The sequence below is a fragment of the Mya arenaria genome, chromosome 5 (genome assembly GCF_026914265.1).
Source record: "Mya arenaria isolate MELC-2E11 chromosome 5, ASM2691426v1".
NCBI lineage: Eukaryota > Metazoa > Mollusca > Bivalvia > Myida > Myidae > Mya > Mya arenaria.
Window position 1 is genome coordinate 22,194,960 of NC_069126.1, and position 22,733 is coordinate 22,217,692.

The 22,733-nt window shown below is 35.3% G+C and overlaps 2 protein-coding genes across 2 annotated transcripts in view; one reads left to right on the top strand and one right to left on the bottom strand.

The window, feature by feature from the left end:
• LOC128234787 (DNA polymerase epsilon catalytic subunit A-like) overlaps window positions 1-10,145 on the bottom strand; it is a 46,872-nt gene extending 36,727 nt beyond the window's left edge. Inside the window, exons 1-16 of the mRNA XM_052949304.1 lie at window positions 10,008-10,145; window positions 9,690-9,822; window positions 9,332-9,412; window positions 8,826-8,963; window positions 7,113-7,255; window positions 6,861-6,929; window positions 6,311-6,443; window positions 5,852-6,070; window positions 5,457-5,542; window positions 5,087-5,206; window positions 4,828-4,888; window positions 4,331-4,516; window positions 3,830-4,042; window positions 3,223-3,330; window positions 2,385-2,513; window positions 1,947-2,049 (exon numbers count right to left, since the gene is read on the bottom strand). Of these exons, the coding sequence (XP_052805264.1) occupies window positions 1,947-2,049; window positions 2,385-2,513; window positions 3,223-3,330; window positions 3,830-4,042; window positions 4,331-4,516; window positions 4,828-4,888; window positions 5,087-5,206; window positions 5,457-5,542; window positions 5,852-6,070; window positions 6,311-6,443; window positions 6,861-6,929; window positions 7,113-7,255; window positions 8,826-8,963; window positions 9,332-9,412; window positions 9,690-9,822; window positions 10,008-10,069 (1,984 nt within the window). The 5' untranslated portion in view covers window positions 10,070-10,145. The remainder of the gene's footprint in view (window positions 1-1,946; window positions 2,050-2,384; window positions 2,514-3,222; window positions 3,331-3,829; window positions 4,043-4,330; window positions 4,517-4,827; window positions 4,889-5,086; window positions 5,207-5,456; window positions 5,543-5,851; window positions 6,071-6,310; window positions 6,444-6,860; window positions 6,930-7,112; window positions 7,256-8,825; window positions 8,964-9,331; window positions 9,413-9,689; window positions 9,823-10,007) is intronic.
• Window positions 10,146-10,340: 195 nt separating this feature from the next.
• Window positions 10,341-22,520, top strand: LOC128233689 (39S ribosomal protein L40, mitochondrial-like). The gene is made up of 6 exons (XM_052947492.1): window positions 10,341-10,396; window positions 14,540-14,620; window positions 14,839-14,931; window positions 15,265-15,351; window positions 18,830-19,028; window positions 20,265-22,520. Exons 1-6 carry the CDS (start codon window positions 10,374-10,376, stop codon window positions 20,430-20,432), a joined length of 651 nt encoding a protein of 216 aa, XP_052803452.1. The 5' UTR covers window positions 10,341-10,373; the 3' UTR covers window positions 20,433-22,520.
• Window positions 22,521-22,733: the final 213 nt, after the last annotated feature.

Sequence of the window (22,733 nt, forward strand, 5' to 3'; positions counted from 1 at the left end):
TTTTGTTTTTACATGGGGGCACGACAAAAAAGCATTGAAACTGCTTTAAAAAAAAACAACAGGAAATAATGATGCTGTACTAGAAGTATACAGGTTGTTGGTGTAACTTTTTTAAGCTGTTAGGATTTCCATTCTGTCTATACACTGTTGACAAGGCAAACTATGTTGGATAAGATGGGTATTTTTAATTTGCTTCTCCTGGTATTGCACAGCCAGTCGAGTTGGCTTCAGTAGCCCATCAAAGCAGGCTGTGATCCTTACATTATTACAGGCTCACAACCACTTTGACAGTCTCTCAAAAGCCTTTTTCAATCATTTACCATTTCTTTCATCTTCAATGCTTTATTAAAGCCTCCATCGTCTTCATTCATATCTGAAACCATCAGTTTGCTAGCTGTCAATAAAAGACAAAACCTCAGTGCCTATACCCCATTTCTTTCAATTATACCATTATTCTGTAGTACATTCTTTTGAGAAATCAAATATTTCATTCATGTGAAAACTTGACCTCATGAATTGAGTTTTGAAATTAAAGTGTTTGTGCATTTCCATCTCTGCAGGAGGAATACAAGTACATTTCCATTCCAGGAATCCTTGCCAGGGTTTTCATTGTTGGTAAGTGAGAACTGCTCATCAAAGCAGGCTGTGATCTGGTAATGTATTCATCAGTTCACAACCACTTTGACAGACATTTCAGTCATTCTAGTGAGGTACTTCACTTTATGCCAATATATTTGGAAGTTTAAGACACTAGCAACAAGTCACATTTAATTAATGTACATGTATGTTTGTTCTTATCACAATCATCCAGGATATATATTGTAGATTTTTGTTAGCAGAAAATTCCAAATTTCTTGTGACATATCCACAGCTCCAGTTTCTTTTCTGTTCACTCAATTGTCTTTATCAACATCCAGATGCAAACATGTACGTGAGCTCATCAAAGCTTGCTGTGATCTGAATACAATAAACCAGTTCACATCAACATTTGATGACCCAAATACACCTTTTTTTAAACAATACAATCCTTTTATGATGAACCAATCATCTAAATATCTCGAGTCTATCAATTTCCTTATTGCTGTAAATCCTTCCTTCAAAATGTTATTTTAATCCCTCTACCATCTCTTGGGAATCCTACATGGCAATTCTTTCCTTTCTCTCTCACATCAGATCTTTTCACTTTCATTTCAAAATATGTGAATTGTCCTTCACCTTTCTGTCAGTTGAGGCTACATTACAGCAGCTCATCAAAGCAGGCTGTGATCAGGCTAGGCACACCCATTCACAGCTTGTTTTGACGGCCACTACAAGTAATAATGCATGTTGTGAAAGTCTTCCTCTCAAGTCATCTGGTTCCTTTAGCACCAAATATACTGATATTTCAGATCCACTCCTGTTTGAAAGATGAAAGCAAGTCTTCCGGTGTCATCCTGCTTCACCGACTTCAACAGGATTACATTTTTCATCCATTCTGGCTTTTTTCTGAAGTTAAGAACTGAATCAGGCTCACCAAAGCTGACTGTGATTTGCTCTGAGCAGCATTTCATAGCCACTTTGATGGACCCAAAACAGATACTGATCCGCTTGGATGAAATACAAAGGGGAATTGATGGACTAGTTTACTTTTAATATCATCAGTCTACTCTCCAAGAAACCAGCTCACCAAAGCAGGCTGTGATCTGACTAATATCTCCATATCACAACCACTTTGGCTGACCAGTGACTTGGTCTTTCAACACCAAAATCCTCCTCATCTCTTCCTTTGGTCAACTATCAGATTGGTAACTCTGTTGTTAATTCTATTCCAACATATACATGTTTTCGAACCTTTCTTGGCTTTTTCCTTGTTATCTTAGTGGCTTTTCCATAGTAGTATTTGACGTAGTTATGTATGTAATTAAACATTTAAATCATAGAAAGAAAACAAAGTGTGTTGTACATACTGATTTCTCCCCTCCACATCCAAGGCATTCTCCGTTGGCACGTTGCTCCAGGCTTGTTGAAGTCACATGCAGCACAAGTTGCCTCATCTACTATGGCAGGGGGCTGCAATTAAAGAGCAAGAGTGATTACCACAAATAGGTTCTCTGCTCAGGCCTAAAAAAATAAATACATTTGGTTCGGGTTACCCCCCCCCCCCCTTTTTTTTTATTGATTTTCTCTTAGTAGTTGAAAACCTTAAATGCTTATACAAAAGATTATTTCAACACCATTATCCAATGATAAAAATCCAAAGATCCAAGCAGTTTGACTCAGAAAAATAAGCATTCAAGCACTGAATAATATGTTACAGTTTTCCAAAGTCTCGTGGTTGACAAATTTGGGTGTACCCTGGGAATTTGTGTCCATGTTTCCCTGTTTAAAAAAAATTACAAACTCACCTGAAGTCTGTTGGTGAGAATGATGTTGGGGTACATGGCTCCGACATCCAGATGGTAGATGATTGGGTTCTCCAGTCTATTAGGACAGTCACGCAACATTGATAACCGCTCTATGATATCAGTGCATACCTGAGAAATTAATCAATGAGTATACAGGGCTTTTTCTGCCCATTTTGGGAAAAAGACCCTAGACATTTTGGGAAATTTTGCGTCGGGAAAATGTGGAAATTGGGAAATATTACAGTGAAAGAAAAAGCTGTCTAGTCTCCTGTGAATTAGGAAATGATTTAATATTAGTTAATTTTCCCTTTAAAAGACCCACAATGGCTGAAATACCAATCCTTGGGGTGTAAATATCTATTGCAATAAATCATCACAGATAATATTTTATATCTCTGAATGTGATGAAAATCAATGATTTCTGAGTTCAATTACCAAAAAAACTTCACATCACATGATTTATTACGATGTTGAAAATGAACCAGTACAGGTAAAAAGAATTTCAAAAAAAAATTGGGACTTTTCTGAAGATTGGGAAAAATATCCCGTGGGTACTATAGAAAAAGCCCTGGTATATGTTATCATCAACAAGGCGAGATCATTAAATTAAGATTAGAATTATGTCTTTATGAAATAACTGCAGACATAATTTAAGATTTGTTATATATTACTATCACTTTTTGAAATAATAACACAAGAAGGAAGAGGTGATGGAGTATTAAATTTATACTCATCTTAATTATCTGAATATAATAAATAGTCAATATACATGCAATTGCCAATTACTCGTATTATACTTACTATATATTATAGTATATTTTAAAATTATTTTGTTTACCTCGTTAAAGTTTGTGACCTGATCCATGGGTATTTTCTCCTCTACTTCAATAGAGAACCTCATTGTTCCCTCCACTTTGTCAATCAGATTCTGGAAGGCTTCAGGCACCTGCAACATGTCAAGTTCAAGATCAATCCATTAACAACTATGCTAAATGACAACTGCTTTACAAGATGTTGGCTCTATATTCCTTCTGCTACAATTATTTTAAAGAAGTGTCTTAATTTGGAGTATTAAAAAGGAGAGCAGCTGGATTAGAGATTCAAGGAAGACCCAACACTATTTTATAGTTACAAGTCTCTTGTTGCAACTGCCAGAGCGTAAAATTAATAAATTCCAGCTCATTCTTGACCTTTATAAGTCCAAAGTACCACAATTAGTAGAATGGTTTATACCCACAAAACAGTATCATTCTATAGAATTCTGAGAAGCCAACACAAACAAGTCTGTATTTTTCAGTAGAATAAGGTTTTTACTCCAAAACTAAAGATCCTTGAACATTTTTTAGTTATGGACGAGGTCAAGGTTTAGACTGCCTGTTCTAAGGCTAACACATTATCCAGATTTTTTCCATAAAAAAAAGGAACAGCTTAAATTTAAATATTACCATTCTGAACCTGCAGGGGATATCTGCCCTGAAGACCCCCGACTCTAATGCCTCTACATGTCCACCAACATAGGTCTCACTGTCCATGAGGTGTCCGTCCTCTGTCAGCTTGTTCAGCACAGACTCTTGCTTGTTGGGGAACACGATGTTTGCATGGTAAGCCTGAACCATCAACAAGGCTTCACACAGGGTACCAGATCCCTTTCTAAGTACCTGATATAGAAATCAATAGAGATCTTGGGAGAAATTAAAATCCATACAATAAAAGCACTAAAAATCTTACACATAAAATTCAGCAACAGTAATGTAACTGCTCATCTCCACACCATTTATTTATTACCTCTGCCTTGTAACTGCTTAATTACACTAAATTTAATATTTACCTTTACCTCAAAGTTGATTCATACTCAAAACACAATGTTTTCTGGATTCATTTTAAAACTACTTCCCACATGATTTGACAAATTGTATTATAAAGCATTTCCCCACCCCTGCCCTTACCTCATCCGGCTCCATAGGGATGATGGTGCACAGGGCGAAGGTGAACGGATGCACATATTCCTGGTACAGGTAGAATGTGGCCACTGCATCAGACACAGAGTAGTTGGACAACACTTGGGGTTCCTCTGTCGCCATTCGGCACATCTCCTCAGGATCAAGTTCAGTTGGGTCATATCTCAGCTTGGCCTGAAAAATGATGGGGTTTCAAGTTTGCTATGAAGAAATAAATCAAAGGTTTAGTGTGAGACGGTCCTTATTCTATACAAAAACAGAAGTTTAATTTGTTCAAACTGCGCCCTCAAATGCACAAGTTCACCCTTATTTACTTTGACATAAAACATGCAATGTAATGATAAATAAGTAGTTCAACAAATTTGTTGAACTAAACACAGTTCAAGAAATCATTTTAAGATTATACTTTTATAGTTTTTATATACCAGTTCTGCACATTAACATTTTTCTTCAACCAAATCATCAGTCAGTCAGTTTTAGCTCACCTTTGCAACAGCCTTCAAACCCCGACTACCAACTGGCAAATAGCTGTCTCTTTTAACCCATCTGAAATATCAGATTTCACAACTTTACAGGACTCATCATGCTTAACCCAGCATGTCACTGTTAGAAATATTGTCATGATGAAATCACATTTTATAATAATAATAATAATTAATAAGCCACTGAACACTGGAAGTCTATTTCTATTAAAATCAAGAAGCAAGTTATCTCAATCTATCTAGATCACAGTGCAATCTTCACCTGAAGCAGTCCATGTGTATGGCGGGTCTGGCTTTGTACTCATCCTGGCTGTCTTTCTCGAAACCAATTTCGCGAGACATGTCCAGACCATGGAAGGCTGCCCGTGCCTCCACAAACGGCCTAAAAAAAACATTTTTAAAATAAAGAACAAGTCCCCTGCTTGAGCTTACTACAAACCAAGCATCAGTAAAATGGCGTTTAAAAAAAGTTGAAGCCAAATATTTTAGCATTCAGTCTTGTTCAATCAAGTTCCATAATCTGTGACAGAATACCAGGTTTTACTAACTAATCATTCAGTGAAAAGTTTTTAGTCAATTTCTCGTAACTCATACAGTATTAGTGACTGAACATTTTGAAGTAATTTCCATACCAGTCGAAAAGGTCACCGTTGTATGTAGCAAATATGTGAGGCTTGACCTCCAGTATGTGGTCAAAGAACCTCTGTAGAAGTGTAAACTGAAAAGAAATGTCAGTAAAATCCCATGTTTCCTATAAAAAATAAATAAACACTTCGGGTGTTCCCAAAAAGATTTAGTATCAACAGCTCACTTACTTACTGGTGTTTCACTCTCAATTTATTTTTAAAAATATGAACACAAAATAATCTTAATTTTTAAAATGACTTCAATTCAAAAAAATCTGAACACCTTGACCAAACAAATGATGACTCATTTCACTTGTTACACAATCTTATTGAAATGCTTCCCCAACCCCACAATGTTCACACAAGGAAAGCTACTTCAGTGTAAAGACAAATACTCTTACCTCATCAGATTCATTAAATATAATGAACGGCCCGGGAAACTCGGGTCTTGGAGTATATTCAAAGTCTTCTATGTCCTGGGATATTATCTCCCTATTAGTAATCAGGTATCCCTGTCCATCGATCATGTATGAGATCATAATGATCTGGTCAATAGTGGAGTCGGGAAACTTCAGGGGAAGTTTTGTAGTCTCAATATCAAATGCTAGCACCACTGGGTCCTGAAATGTAACAATAACAGGGATGCCAACACACTGAAAATCATAGGAGACTTTTACCCAATAAGGGGTCCTGACACTAAGACACAATAAAGTTATATAAATTAAATAAATTATTTTCAACTCAATTTATATCCATTCAAGGTACATATTACTATTTTTAATGCAAATCTCAAATAATTATAACTTGACGAGTATAAAACAATTGAAAATTAAAACTCTTGAAGAGAAATTACCACTCACAGGTCTATGAACCAGATCCTCCCTTCGTTTGATCTCTGGTGCCTGGCTGCCCCTTCCCCTCACAGAATACCAGTGGCCAACATTCAGGCTAAGGTCTATAGACACTCGCACATGGTATGGGACATCATGCTCTCTGCAGAAGAAATAGATCTGCTTCATCAAGCTTGCAGAAGTTAACGTCTGTTAACTTTAAAATGCGGTTCGCTCCAGAATTTTCTCACTCGTTTTGGGCTCAAGTTCAGAACTGGTCAGATACTATGTAAATTTCCTCCAAAAGTGAAACAGAATTCAAATCTATTGTATTAAAAATGTTGACCCAGAAAATATTTGTTGTATGTGCGTATTTTTAAAAGAAAAACACAGTACCCTATGTTAAAGTTTGACCTCAGTCAATTAATATTCAATATGCCCAAAGTCTTAATTCTGCTGTTATGACTCGACAATTTGACTGATAGTAAGGATTCCAACAATACATGTTTAGTATGGTATACTTAATACGTTTGGTGACATTTTTATAACTCAAACATGGGGAGTTTCTGAAACCACAAACCTGATGTCAACTATGTTCTCCATTTGGTCAACTGTCTTCTTCGAGACGAGATCATCATCATCCATGTAACTGAAACAATAAATCACAATATGTTTTCAAGTGCCAGCAATGCAACCATTACACTTGCATTACTTATAATGGCTGCGAGATAAATGTTGTTTAAATTGTGCTTCATCAAGACAACCCAAATTTTCATTAAGTTTCACAATCAAACAAGTTTTTTCACCATATGTAGGCAAATAGTTAAGATACCTTGTGTAGACTTCATGTGACTTGTCATTGGCCTTGTTTTTGCGTACAGCAGGCTGGATGTCACGCTTAACTTTCATCAAGTCTTCAACGGAGAGGAATGACAATTTGACATACTGCCTTTTTAAACCAACCAAATGGTTATGCTGAAATGATCAAATTTACATTTTGAGCATATCCTACAAAACATAGTCTTACTTTGATTAAAAAATAAAAACCAATTTTCAACATCATGTTATAAATATTATTTTTGTCAGTAAAACCAGAATATAAAATTTCCTGCCCACTGCCCTTACTGCAATGTAAACAACCTAGACAAGAGCTGTCACAGAGACAGCGCGCTCGACTTTTCCGCCGCTTTTCGGTGTATGGATGTAAAAGTTTTTGCGAAACATGCATGGATCACTGTTAGATAAGATTTCAATGCAATACATGATGTGCTGAGATATTTACATAAATTGAATGGAAAATATTTGAGTACAGGTTGGGGGCATGATGGTGAACAAGTGTGCAAAGTTTCAAAGCCAGATGTCAATGGACTTTAAAAATATTTGAGGTGGTACGCAAACTTTAACGTAAATTCTAAGTTGAAAAAGGGGCATAATTTTGTCAAAATGCTTGATCGTGTTACCTCCTCCTGTGTACAGGTTGGGGTTATGATGGTGAACAAGCGTGCAAAGTTTCAAAGCCAGATGTCAATGGACTTTGAAAATATTTGAGGTGGTACAAAAACTCTTTCAAAAACTTGCATAAGTGGTTACGCCAACGCTCAGGTGAATAGGATAGCTCTCCTTATTCTTCGAATAGTCAAGCTAAAAATGGTACATTGTTGTAATACAGATCTTAGGTAAAGATTATTATTGCTAGTGTATTTTTTTAATTTTCTTTCAACGAGTCCCAGGACTTCTAGGACTACAAATGAGTTCAAAAATTTAAGGCACTAGTCCCAATTTTCAGGACCTAACTTAAAAGAATATATTGATTCAATATACTTCACATGAGCTTCTGATTAATTCGATGGAAAGTCTAAATTAAACAGTATAACACTTCTGAACCATATGTGGTTTCCATTAAAACAGTGCAGAGTTGAAGTTTAATTATTTCAATTTCTGCCAGTCCTTATAAACTTTGCATACTTAAGCTTTTCTTGGATTGGGGCGATTGCTCACATGAGTTATCGGTGTGCCTGGCAAAGATGCGCAATCTTAAAAATGTTTTCAATCAGTATTACAACATTGTAAATTTGGCAAGAGCACACACAAATGCCTAGATCTAAATAAATGAACATTCAGTTAACTTATACAAAGGTAGGTACGAAAAATAGTTCATACAGGTTTCCCAAACATATTCATAAAAACTAAGAGAATCACTTTTTAGACCTTAAAAAATAATTGTTAAGCGAAAAATCATCACAATTACAAGGTAAGGATTTTTTACCGAATTTTCTTAGTCAAGATAATTTTCTTGCAAGTGCCATTCCTATTAAGCTGTCGCTATGGAGCTTTATTCTGTCAAAATTAATGGCACTACATGTTTTAAAAATGTGTCTATTTTTTTAATTTTAAAAAATTTGGGTCGGAGGCCTTTATTTGGTAGGGTCAGTTAACCCAAAACAAATAACCAGTTTAGAACACAACCAGTGGGTCAAGCTAGATCTGGTTTGATATTGCTCGACCTGCCCATCATTTTACTTATAAAATGTCCCCAGTCTATTACCAGCTCAAGATCCTCTTTGTTAACAGTTTCGACAGATGCAATCTTCCCAGAGAACTTCTTGGTCAGGTAGGCAGCAACTTCCCGCTCAGTTCCCTTCTTACACAGCACATAGAAGTAAGGCCTATACGGCAAGGTTGCCTATAATGAATTTAATGATCTTTAGTGATTTCAATGCATAGTGTTCCTTTGCAACATTGGGACAAATTTGAAATCCACTAAGAATTTTATTTTCAAATTCCTTCAACAGAGTTACCTCCTCCATTCAGATTATACAGGTTACAAGATGCTTTACAAATGTCTTAACAAGAGTGTACCACCAACATTTTCTTCAACTGAACAAGAACCACAACTGAACAGTTGTACAACCCTGACAGCCTTGCAGGCATGGTTCAAGTTTAGGCAAGATGATGCAACTGCAATCACTAGTCATCAAAATTTTTCTTTTGGATGGACAAGCCAGAATTCTTATACATATGCGCATTTTTATTGTAACAACTTCAAGATACCTTAAATCTCCCACCATCATCTTCAACAAAGTAGTAATCAACCGCACTGACCAAGCGTTTGTCTTCATCCATGATATCAGCCTGAAAATACAACTTAACTTGTGCACCATAAACTTAAAAAATACCAAAATGTGAACTATTTGCTCCTAAAAAAAGAATAAGAACAATAAACCAACAAAATAATGCAGGGAGAGTCAAGTGCAAAATTGAGATATTCGTAATTCAAGCAAGAGTCCTGTACTGGTTAAGATGGTTTCTGGGCTTTCTAAATTTCTGCATTTTAAGAGGTATCCAATGAGATGTAAAAATCATACATGCAACAACTTTGTTACCTGGTTAAAAAGGTTATAAAACTGACCGGGTGCATGTTGATCATCCAACCACATCGCTCCTGTGGGTCCTTGTACCTCTCAAACCCAAACTTTACGTCAATTTCGTCATTCTGTCTGGCCTTCGTTACGCGCTTTTCTGCAGACTCTTCTTTACTGTAACTTGATTTTATAATTGCACATTAACTTCAGGAGTTAATTAATATCATAAACTGATGTGCAGCCTCAGGAGCATATAATGAAATCGCAAACCAAAAAACACCTTCGACCGTTTTGAAATATTTGAAACAGCCTTCATTTTAGATTTATTTAGGAAGACATAGTCAAAAAAATGAGAAAATAATTACCCAGCATTGTTTTCTCCTTTACCAGCGTCGGTTTTGAATCTTCCGCTGTTTTGAAGCACCATTTTTTTGTGAGAAAGACTGAGACTATTTCAGCATGATGTCCACCACTCTCCCGGCAAATTTGTCTTTGGCGCGAAATCTAAGTCGCGACCTTTGACCTACCACGGTAAATTATTGAACGAAATTTGATTTGTTTTATATATTTCTTTGTAAACGAGGTAAATAATATATCATAGAAAAACGATATATAGTAATAAAAATAATATATATATATATTTCACGATAGAAACTCTCAGTTTGTTACCATAAATCCAACATTAAAATATATTTTTTCGTTCACTGGTTAATCACAAAATTGTCCTCATCATGAATTTATGTAAACTTATCAGGTAAAAACCCTCAAAGAGTTTTATAACATTATACAAAACTTATTTATGTTAAAGGTATTTGTTTTCATGTTCAGCAGTCATAAAGGCCACGGCGCATGTTCAGTATAATTTGATATGTAATTGACATGTAATTTCGTGACCTATCATCTCTGATTTCAAGGTTACATCTTACCATATTTTGATACAATTTGGGAAAAGAAGGTGTTATCAAGATGTTTTGGTAACCATATTGATAGGAATCCAAATCCCAATTATAAGATTGGGAGGTTAAGTTCTAAGACGCTAAAATGACTGATTGTGAGTATCTCAGATTAGACAGGATCCGTTTTAGTCTAAAATTCATCCTTCCCTTAACGTCTCAACAGGCTTGAGACAATACTATTCATTTTAAGAGAACAGTTTACATTTTCATTTACATTTCTGTTTTAGTGAAATTTAAAAAACATCACGTTAATATATAGAGAAGCTTTGAAGTATCTTTTTGTACTGTTATGGTATTAAAATGTCTAAACTTAGCTGTTAAATCATAAATTGATACAAAAGAAGTTATATTCTGAATGTTTTCCTGCTTATTCTAAAGATTAATAAACTTGACACCCCTACTCTTAATGTAAGTTATATATAATAGGTTCATCCAAAAGAGTGGTTAAAATGGATCATTCCGGTTTGGTCATGTGATGTTACTGTATATAAGCAGCGAAAGGCATAGAAATGTTTAAAAAAATAAACCATAGTAACCCTCTCTGTATATGTACATGAACGTTTAAAGAACATGTTGGGAAAACAAGTAATGTCAACGCACTCTCTGGTCTTGAAGAAGTTTCAATAATTAAATAGTGAGACAATAGTCGGGCATCGACAACAAAGTGGTCAGTTCATATATATATTAGAAATATAAATACATATAGTGGGCGAAAAGTCCTGTTCTCACAACACTTTCTTGTCAATGAACTGATAGCGAGTCTTGCCCATCCTCGAAAAAATACCATTCTTACACGTAAATGATTTTAAGATACAGCGCAATATCTAAATTACAACTGTAGTTAAGACTAGAGAAATGAAACCATATCCAATATTCAGAGCTGTGGGGCCACTCTACATGTCATTCATCGCAGGTTTCGCGGCATTTTGGGTACAAAATTACTCCTTTGGCGAATATCCCATCAACCGATGGGGGTAAAACTCCCCCTTAGGATTCAAAATTCTGTTTAAGTCACACTTGGGGATGTGACGGGGTCAAGCCATAATGCAGCCATTATAGGGCGCGGGCAGACCTTTATAAACTCAACAACAACAACAGGAATAGTTAGTTCCTGTCTCATGTTGATGGAAGAACATCACGTTAATATATAGAGAAGCTTTGAAGTATCGTTTTGTACTGTTTGGGGCGGGTTCTGAACTATTGGTGACTAGGAGAAATAAACTGAAGCAATACGTTACAGCATTCGCCAGAACATTTTTCAACTGCAAAGCATCTGGTAAATTAATTATTCAAGAGATTTTCCTGGCCAAATTGCCCACGGTACACAATGAAGTGTATCAGGGTGATCCAACAATGATCATTTGTGTATTTTTTGCTTGTAACATGGATATAAATTGATACAATGCATCACTCATGGTCTGAGTCACCAAAGTCACTGAAATTTAACCTCAATTTTGCTCTGCCAGAGAGGTTAATTTGTTTCTCCAGAGAGGTAGAATTAGGCACTTCCGCAATAAAGAAATCATAGTAACCAGGGCTTCTAAAAACCGGCAATTTCCCGGTCTGGACCGATTTTGGCCGAGCAAGACCAATTTCAGTTTAAAAAAGTGTAAAAAAAAATCGGTCCAAAATTTTCTCTTTTTTTTAGAATTTCGGTCCAAAACGACTAAGTCAAAGTTGTAGAAATTGTAATACACAAACATTTACGGGTCATTCACACATTCAAAACTACCCCCAATAGGTCATAAAAGTGTCTTAGTTACCATGAGACTGATGCGACCAGCTGCTTTTTCCGCTACGCTGAACACTCTAAAGCCTATCTGTTAATTAGCAGACCCTTGCGATCGGTCCAATCACGTGTTTTGGTATTGGCAGAAGACACAATTAAACAAACTATGTGTTAATTAAGTGCTTGTGCAGCTATCCTGATGAAGTGTTAAAATCGGTCCATATTTTCACATGGCAATATGAATATGCTATGTCGTCGTCGATCATTACATGATATATCCGTTTGTTGATTACCAAACTGTTAAATTTAAATTGTTCTTTTAAATTGCATATGTCATTGTTAATCCGAACCTAGTCATATATAGGATATCAACAGCGACACGCTTGATTAACTACATAGGCTGGAAGCTGAGTGCGCCGCTTACGACATTTTAGTTCGCAGTTATGAAAAAATCGTTGTCGATATCACACTTATAGCTTTAAGTCCCAATTATAAATCTAGATAGATATTATTATACAAGAGTATCAGTTGAATGTTGACCCACTGTAGATGCATTAAGCAAATAAAACATAATACTGTATCACTTTTTGTTGTCTGACCGCTTCCCGACAGCCTAAGTTATTTACGATCGATGAGAATCTCATTTGAATTAAGCTTGTATCAATGACCATCTGAATCGGCTATGCGGCTCTAGAACCCTCTTAGGAATTGCGATATCGCGAAAAAATATTGACAGAAAAGACATGTGTGACATTTCTAAATATTCGGACTTTTGAACAGGCCTTTCTTTTTTTGGGGGGAGGGGGGTCGCCGGATCCAGACAGATTGTGGCTGGATCCGGACCGATTGAGGTTCCAAAATTTTAGAAGCCCTGATAGTAACATATTACACTTAAAAATACTTACTTAAACACAAAATTATTAATAAACACGCCTAAAGCCAATAGTTACTTCTTTGAAAGAATGAGTACGAAACTATATTTCTATCACATTTTCGCAGTGGTGCAGAATCTTTATTATAAACCTTTCTTTAACAAAGTCTAAAATTTTCAAGTGATTCTTGCATTTTTTGGTTGAGAAAAATGTCCACCACATCAATGTATTTACTTAAACCATCAGCCATTTGATTTGCTTCATACTTATAAATGTATAAACACCTTTAAATGGCGTAAATGGAACCCCTTTCAATCCCTCCATTTTCTTACCATTTTTTGGGACATTGAAAACAGTGCAAATTTGGTTGTCCCCCTTGTGGTTCATGCTAGTTATATTTTACCATGTAACTGCAATTTCTTTTGTTTAAAACAAGCATAAAATGCATAAAAAAAACAGCTTTTCCTTTCGTTTGTAACGTTTCGTCCTATGAGACAGACAACAAATATGCTTATTAAACTTTTGTTAAAAAGAGTTTCGATATTAATTTGAATTTATATTTCAGTTTAGATCATATCTGACTGGTATTTAAAAAAATGATGTTGTCTTATCATGAGGCACACATACCAACAAATAATGCACCAAACGAATTATATGCTTTAACCCTGGAACCCAAATTGGAATTAATAAAATTGAGATTACGAAAGAAGTAGCATTTCATATTTTAATTTTAAAAATCAAATTGTTAATTTTTTATTTTTAAATTTGGCAAAAAAGTATACATTTTAGCATTAGGAATCACGAATGTGGCCAAAGTTTGGCCCCAAAAAGGTAAGAAAAAATACAGTGCAATATTAATTTTTCCAAGAAACTTAGACAGAAACACAATTCACTTAAACTGAATCACTTCTCACAGATAACAATGTCAACATTTCCAAAACAATAAATTAGGATCGGGACTTAAAAAGGGCTAATGGAACCACAACATCATTTAAAGTTAAACTTTTATCACTTCTAGTTTAAAATAGGAAAGTTTGGAAGCTTCATGCTCATTTATTCAGAATAGTTAGGAAGATTGACATACAATTTGAAACAAACATAACCATTATTACATCAGCACAAACAATTATTATTATGATATTATTTTATTTTTTATTTATTACATTAATTTTTGGAAATGATTGTCTAAAATTGGGGAAAGAATTATACATGTTTATTATTTGAGAAGTAGCTGAATTTTGGCCACTGCTAAAGCTTGATGAAAAAGCCATGGCCAAAAACTAAATAGAAGGATTGCTTTACAGGTAATTAATGTGCATTCATATTCATATTAATTTCAGATGTATGTCTGTTTCAAACAGCGGGGGTCATGGATTTCACAGCTCCACAGTAATAGGGTTTGGAGTTTCTCAAGTTCACCAGTGAGTATATTAAAGATTTCTTCATTATATCCATTTAATCATTTTCATGTTCAATGTGGAAATTTTCATGTCATAGTCTTTTTGTTTTGTTTCTTAAACATTTCTATCTTGAAGCCATTGTCTCATATTGTATTATTAGTCTCTTCAATTGTACTGGTTGTCATCAATTTCCTGTTTGTTTATTGAGGTAATAAAACAGTGTTTTCTTTGGTAACTAGGGGCATTCCGACCGTATCAAAGTCCAAGAAACTTCTACTGATGTCACAAGAACAGCTAACACGCCGGAAGAAAAAACTGGAAAAAGAGCTCAGGTAGTTACATGAATCTTGATAAGAATCTTCAAATGCGGAAAACCTTGTGTTATTTTGTTTACTCTATTCATATTGTGAGGAATATTTGTATGTCAGTGGCTTGTTTTTTGACCTCTTTTCACAACTGGACAGGAAGATTGGGTTGTTTTGTTAAAGTGTAAAAGCTAACCATAATTGGTTTAGTATATTTCGATTGAAAGGGCTATATAGAAACCCCATTTGCAGTATTTTGAGTCAGATGTGAATTCCTTACCACCAATGTAGCTTAATTTGTCATAAAAGCCTATCTACCTTGAAGTTAAAATTAATCATTGTTTAATGATTTTCAAACAGGCGTTTGTCACGACAAACCATTCGTGACCTACGACCAATTGAGGAGCTGGAGACACCGCCACAACTGAAGAAGGACATCATGTCAGGGTAAATGCATTCTGATTTAAACCATATCATTATCATAATATATAATTATGCTCTGCATGGGTTGCCACATAAAAGGTCACCTTCTGACATCGTTACTTATTTAAGCAAATCTGGGGCCTAGTTTTGAATCATTGAAAATTAGCATAAGGTAAGTTGATCTGGTATCTAGCTGGGATTCAATAATTGTTTTGAAGATTTAGCTAAAAACACAAATTAAGCAAACTTTTCCTGAATCTAATACGTACAGCTCATTTGGTAGCATGACTGATTGCAGATCAAATGGATCATTCTGCTGTCTGAATGTGACTGATTGCAGATCAAATGGATCATTCTGCTGTCTGAATTACCATAACCACAATTATTGTTTTTCACACAAATCATGAAACCGAAACTTTGTCAGTCAATGATCCCAAATGGTTCTTGTGTACTGTTTAAAAAGTCATTTGGGTCCTGATAATGTTCCTTTTCAAAAGTTGAAACGTACGTTATTATTATTATTATATACCAGATTGTAAAGTGCTTTATATAGAAATACACGTTCAAAAGTGCTTTACAAATTATATGTCACAGAATATACAGGTAGACAAACAATACAACATGAAATGAAAACAAAATTACCTTTCACAATAATAAAACGTCTAAAATGAATTTTCCAATGCCTAATTGTAATTTAAAACATCATATTTATAAAAAAAGAGATTTTATAAAACATTACAATATCATTAAAACAGTCTTTAAAGTTAATGTAATTTTAATGTTTAGAAACAATGAATATGCTTTACACACACAGGTACTGACACTATATGTATGAGTAACTAAAGGGATCAGTTTGAATAGGAACCCAACACATTGTTCAAATATATTGCATACACAGCACACTTACATTGTAACTTAAGCAACTTAAATCTAAGTAATGAAGTCCTTACCTTTGCACGGTTGAATGTCCCTTATTCCCTACGCTGGAGGTGTGTGATTAATCCCCAGAATATATATATATACATATTTGAAATTATTTATCGAAATTATTTATCGTTATTATATCAATTTGATATTATAGATAATCACTTCCCGTACAATTAAAGTGACACTTTTCTTCACATTTTTTTTTAAATTGATACTCGGTAACCTTCAAAAGAACCATTGTTTTCTACATTTGTTCATCCATTTTGGTATATTAAAACATTTGTATTAAATGTGTTAAATCTTTTTGGGGAGTAATAGTGCATCTTTAAATGAAATAGTGAGTTTTGAATGCCTTTTTGAAACTTGCCAATGGTTTACATTCCTTTATACAAGAGGGGAGCGTGTTCCTCAACCTTAAATAACACTTTTTTTATACCCCCGACAAACGAAGTTTGAAGGGGGTATATTGGAGTCACCCTGTGGTCGGTCGGTCGGTCCGTTGCAATTTCCTTGTCCGGAGCATAACTTAAAAACTACTGGATGGAATTGGATTAAACTTCATACAATGACAGAGCATAATGAGAGGAAGTGCAGTGTACAATAACCATAACTCTATTCTTGCTTATTACTGAGTTATTGCTCTTTGCTACTTTTTTTTGTCCGGAGTATAATTTGAAAAGTACTGGATGGAATTCATTGAAACTTCATACAATAGTAAAGCACAATGAGAGGAAGTGCAGTGTTCAAGAACCATAACTCTACTTCAGCTTATTACTGAGTTATTGCCCTTTATTTGTTTTTTTGCTGTCAATTTTTTTCCCAGACATTAACTTGCAAACTACTTGATGGAATTTATTAAAACTTCATACAATGGTAAAGCACAATGAGAGGAAGTGCAGTGCACAAGAACCATAACTCTATTTCAGCTTATTACAGAGTTACTGCTCTTTGTTCCTTTTTTCTTGTCCGGAGCATAACTTGAAAACTATTGGATGGAATTTAATAAAACTTCATACAGTGATAGATCATAATGAGAGGGAGTGCAGTGTACAATAACCATAACTCTATTCTTGCTTATTACTGAGTTATTGCTCTTTGCTACTTTTTCTTGTCCGGAGTATAATTTGAAAAGTACTGGATGGAATTCATTGAAACTTCATACAATAGTAAAGCACAATGAGAGGAAGTGCAGTGTTCAAGAACCATAACTCTACTTCAGCTTATTACTGAGTTATTGCCCTTTATTTGTTTTTTTGCTGTCAATTTTTTCCCAAGTTTCTTGTCCGGAGCATAACTTGAAAACTATTGGATGGAATTTAATAAAACTTCATACAGTGATAAATCATAATGAGAGGGAGTGCAGTGTACAGACACAGCAATTCTATTTCAGCTAATTACAGAGTTACTGCCCTTTGTTACTTTTTCTTGTCCAGACCATAACTTGAAAACTATTGGATGGAATTTAATGAAACTTCATACAGTGATAGATCCTTATGAGAGTGAGTGCAGTGTACAGGAACCGCAATTCTATTTCAGCTAATTACAGAGTTACTGCCCTTTGTTACTTTTTCTTGTCCGGAGCATAACTTGAAAACTATTGAATGGAATTTAATAAAACTTCGTACAGTGATAGATCATAATGAGTGGGAGTGCAGTGTACAGGAACAGCAATTCTTTTTCAGCTAATTGCAGAGTTACTGCCCTTTGTTACTTTTTTCTTGTCCGGAGCATAACTTGAAAACTATTGGATGGAATTTAATGAAACTTAATACACTGATAGATCATAATGAGAGGGAGTGCAGTGTACAGGAACCGCAATTATATTTCAGCTAATTACAGAGTTACTGCCCTTTGCTACTTTTTTCTTGTCCGGAGCATAACTTGAAAACTATTGGATGGAATTTAATAAATTTTCATACAGTGATAGATCCTAATAAGAGGGAGTCTAGTGTACAGGAACCGCGATTCTATTGCAGCCAATTACAGAGTTATTGTCTTTTGTGACTTTTTTCTTGTCCGGAGTATAACTTGAAAACTACCGGATGGAATGTAATAAAACTTTATACAATGGTACAGCACAATGAGAAGGAGTTCAGTGTACATGAATCACTACACTTTTTTAGCAAATTACAGAGTTATTGCCTTTTTCTGTGTTTTTTCTTTGTCAAACTTTTGTCTGGACAGTAACTTGAAAACTATTAGATGGAATAGCATAAAACTTCATACAATGATAAATCATAATGAGAGGCGGCGATCGGGGGGTATTTATCACCTTCAGTGATAGCTCTAGTTTAATTCTTAAATCTTTCACAAACAAGCTTTTTTTGCCTTTGTTTTTCAACATATATATTGTTGTTTTTTCATCATTCAAAGCATGGTATATTTTGAAAACCTTGTTGGTAACTTATTATCAAGTTAACCATAATAAAAGGGTGTAATTGTCATCAAAATATTTTATACTACAAATGTCTTACTGAAACATTCATTACTTTTCGGTAAGGTTAAGTTCTGCTTCATATGTTTTCCATTTTGATATTAATTTTATTATTTTGATACCCATACCTACTTTGAACAGGCGGCGGGATCGTGCAATAGACCCTCTGACCCCGGAACAACTGGAACAGGAAATCCTCTTGGAAAAGGAATGGTGTCGTCACAAGATGGCTGAACACCTGGAGAACTGTCGCGCCTTCAACCGGCTCTGGAGGACCCAGGACAGAGCCTTACAAATGCTGAGGGAGGAGTCAGAGGAGCTTTATATACAAGCTAAACAGGTGAGAGTTGTCTAGTAGTTGAGGTGTCTCAATTGGTCCCCATTAAGATGTGAGAGTGATCTGTTGGTAGAGGTGTCTCAATTGGTCCCCACTAAGAGATGAGAGAGGTCTGTTGGTAGAAGTGTCTTAATTGGTCCCCACTAAGAGGTGAGAGTGGTCTGTTGGTATAGGTGTCTCAATTGGTCCCCACTAAAAGGTGAGAGTGGTCTGTTGGTATAGGTGTCTCAATTGGTCCCCACTAAGAGATGAGAGAGGTCTGTTGGTAGAGGTGTCTCAATTGGTTCCCACTAAGAGATGAGAGAGGTCTGTTGGTAGAGGTGTCTCAATTGGTCCCCACTAAGAGGTGAGAGTGGTCTGTTGGAATAGGTGTCTCAATTGGTCCCCACTAAGAGGTGAGAGTGGTCTGTTGGTATAGGTGTCTCAATTGGTCCCCACTAAGAGGTGAGAGTGGTCTGTTGGTATAGGTGTCTCAATTGGTCCCCACTAAGAGATGAGAGAGGTCTGTTGGTAGAGGTGTCTCAATTGGTCCCCACTAAGAGATGAGAGAGGTCTGTTGGTAGAGGTGTCTCAATTGGTCCCCACTAAGAGGTGAGAGTGGTCTGTTGGTATAGGTGTCTCAATTGGTCCCCACTAAGAGGTGAGAGTGGCCTGTTGGTATAGGTGTCTCGATTGGTCCCCACTAAGAGGTGAGAGTGGTCTGTTGGTAGAGGTGTCTCAATTGGTCCCCACTAACAGGTGGGAGTGGTCTGTTTGTAGAGGTGTCTCAATTGGTCCCCACTAAGAGGTGGGAGTGGTCTGGTGGTAAAGGTTATGGCTTTATGTACAAGCTTACACGTTGAAGTCCTGCTCCATACCGTGAGTCATTTAAGATGTAGCTTATGAAATGTGTAAAATCTGAGAAGTATTACAGTTTTGATTTCATAAGGGCTTTATTTTCAAGATTTTTCATGGATCTTTTTAAGTTGATGATATAGAACATGGCGGGATGTTTATTCAAAAATGTTTTCTGATTACTTTAAAAGGCTCATCACCAACTTAAACATTGAGAAATGCGCAAAAAGCAAACTGAGCACAAGAATTGACAAATCAGAATATCTGAGTAAAGGGATTAAAGTAAAGGTCTTTTAGTCAAATATGCGTGTACTAACGGGTTGTCAGATTAATTCAGGAAAAAGGGTGTGTTCATGTATTGCATGATTCTTGCATCATTCTAAAACTTTTCTATGCTATTTTCAGCTTGACCCAAAACTTCTGGAGTACAGTTTGAATGGACCGGTGAACACAATGCCGATCGAAGGCTACTTGGCTCAAGATGGAAAATATATCGATCACACCGATTACTTTGACGATTTGGAAAAATATGAGGAATTTGCTCAAAGCTTGTTAGACAAGAAGAAAAGATAAAAGCTAAGATCAAATACATGTACTTTTTTCGAAGAAAAGTCAAGATAATGTGAAATTGTTTGTGTAATCATTGGTGGTGACTTTGTGATATCTTTTTTAACTTTGGTTAGAACTTAAAAACTCAGAGATTCAAATGACATTTGATACATATGTTACCAGTTACCGTATTCATATGAGTTGTGTACCATTTAATAACTGTTTAGTTACGCCCATGTAAAGACAACAACAGTTGAGCCTTTACACCCGCTTACAGTGCTCTTATTGAGGTTTTTAGCTCGACTATTCGAAGAATAGGTGGGCTATACTACTCGCCCCGGCGTCGGCGTCCGGTTAAAGTTTTAGGGCAAGTTGGGATTTTCACTTATAAGTCCAATACCTTTCATTCAATTGACTTAATACTTCACACAGTTGTTCAGGGCCATCACATGATGAGGTTAGATAACTCCATATTATTCTTTACACAGATTATGGCCCCTGATTGACTATGAAACTCAGGTTAAAGTTTTAGGGCAGGTTGGGATATTTATAAATAACTTCTATACCCTTTGTTCAATTGACTTAATACTTCACACAGTTGTTCAGGACCATCACACAATGAGGTTACATAACTCCATATTATCCTTAATACAAGTTATGGCCCCTGATTGACTTAGGTTAAAGTTTTAGGGCAGGTTAAAGTTTTAGGGCAAGTTGGGATGTTCACTTAATACTCCAATACCTTTCATTCAATTGAGTTAATACTTCACACAGTTGTTCAGGGCCATCACATGATGAGGTTAGATAACTCCATATTATTCTTTACACAGATTATGGCCCCTGATTGACTATGAAACTCAGGTTAAAGTTTGAGGGCAGGTTGGGATATTTATAAATAACTTTTATACCCTTTGTTCAATTGACTTAATACTTCACACAGTTGTTCAGGACCATAACACAATGAGGTTACATAACTCCATATTATCCTTAATACAAGTTATGGCCCCTGATTGACTTAGGTTAAAGTTTTAGGGCAAGTTGGGATTTTCACTTAAAACTCCAATACCATTCATTCAATTGACTTAATACTTCACACAGTTGTTCAGGGCCATCACATGATGAGGTTAGATAACTCCATATTATCTTTTATACAAATTATGGCACTTGATTGACTATTGGACTTAGGTTAAAGTTTTAGGGCAGGTTGGGATATTTATTAAATACTTCACAAAATTGTTCAGGACCATCACCCAATGAGGTTACATAACTCCATATCCTTAATACAAGTTATGGCCCCTGATTGACTTAGGTTAAAGTTTTAGGCAAGTAAAAGTTAAGGGCAAGTTGGGATTTTAATAAAAAAAACTTCTATACCTTTCATTCAATGCACTTAATAAAATTCAAAATTATTTACAACCATCTTACAACAAGAAACATAACTCCATTTTAACCCTAAATACAAATTGTGTCCCTTGAATATATATATATATATTTTTTTTTCTTTTGACAGGCACATTTTTACATTCTTAACCAGTTTTTTACCAAGGGAAAACAAGGAGGGCTATACTATATGGTCATTGATTTTTTATTATAATTTTTTTTTTTTTTAATTTCTTTTGAAAGGCATATTTGTATATTTTTTACCACATTTTCATAATGGGAAATCAATTTATTTGAATGACTTGCGTCATTTTTCGGGTGGTGGGAGGGCAGCATCAAAGTCACCGTATGTATTGAATAATTTTAGTTAGGTTTGACATAAATAGACCAAACTTGGTAATATTACATTGTTATTGTATTCACTTCTAAGTCAAAGCGGCGATGTCGAGCGCGCTGTCTTACGACGGCTCTTGTTAGAATAGTTATGAAGTTTCTCATAATTAATGACCTTTATGTGTAATGTGTAATCTTTAATAAAAAAATGAAAGTATTTTTCATCCCTAGGACTGCCAAAACATTCTGTGTTATTATAATTGTGTTTCATCTTTGGTGGTGCATAAAAGTTGCTACCTTGTAATGTGTATTTCCACTATGGCATACATGCACTAGTGGGTATTATTAAGGTATATTCTGTTTGCAAATACCTTATGAATGCAATAAATTTCAACTGTATTTTATAGTTTTTATAAACTTTTCCAATGTTTTGAAGTAAAGAACATGTCAAGACTTTCCTTCACCGGATAGTTTTACTTGCTAATGATTTGCCCATCGTAACGTAGTAAGACTTCACATTGATGTTGTTATCACAGGTATAACACACATCTCATTTTACATTTCATTATATTCTATAAATGTTTCAAGTATTCTCTATATAAGTTAAATTTG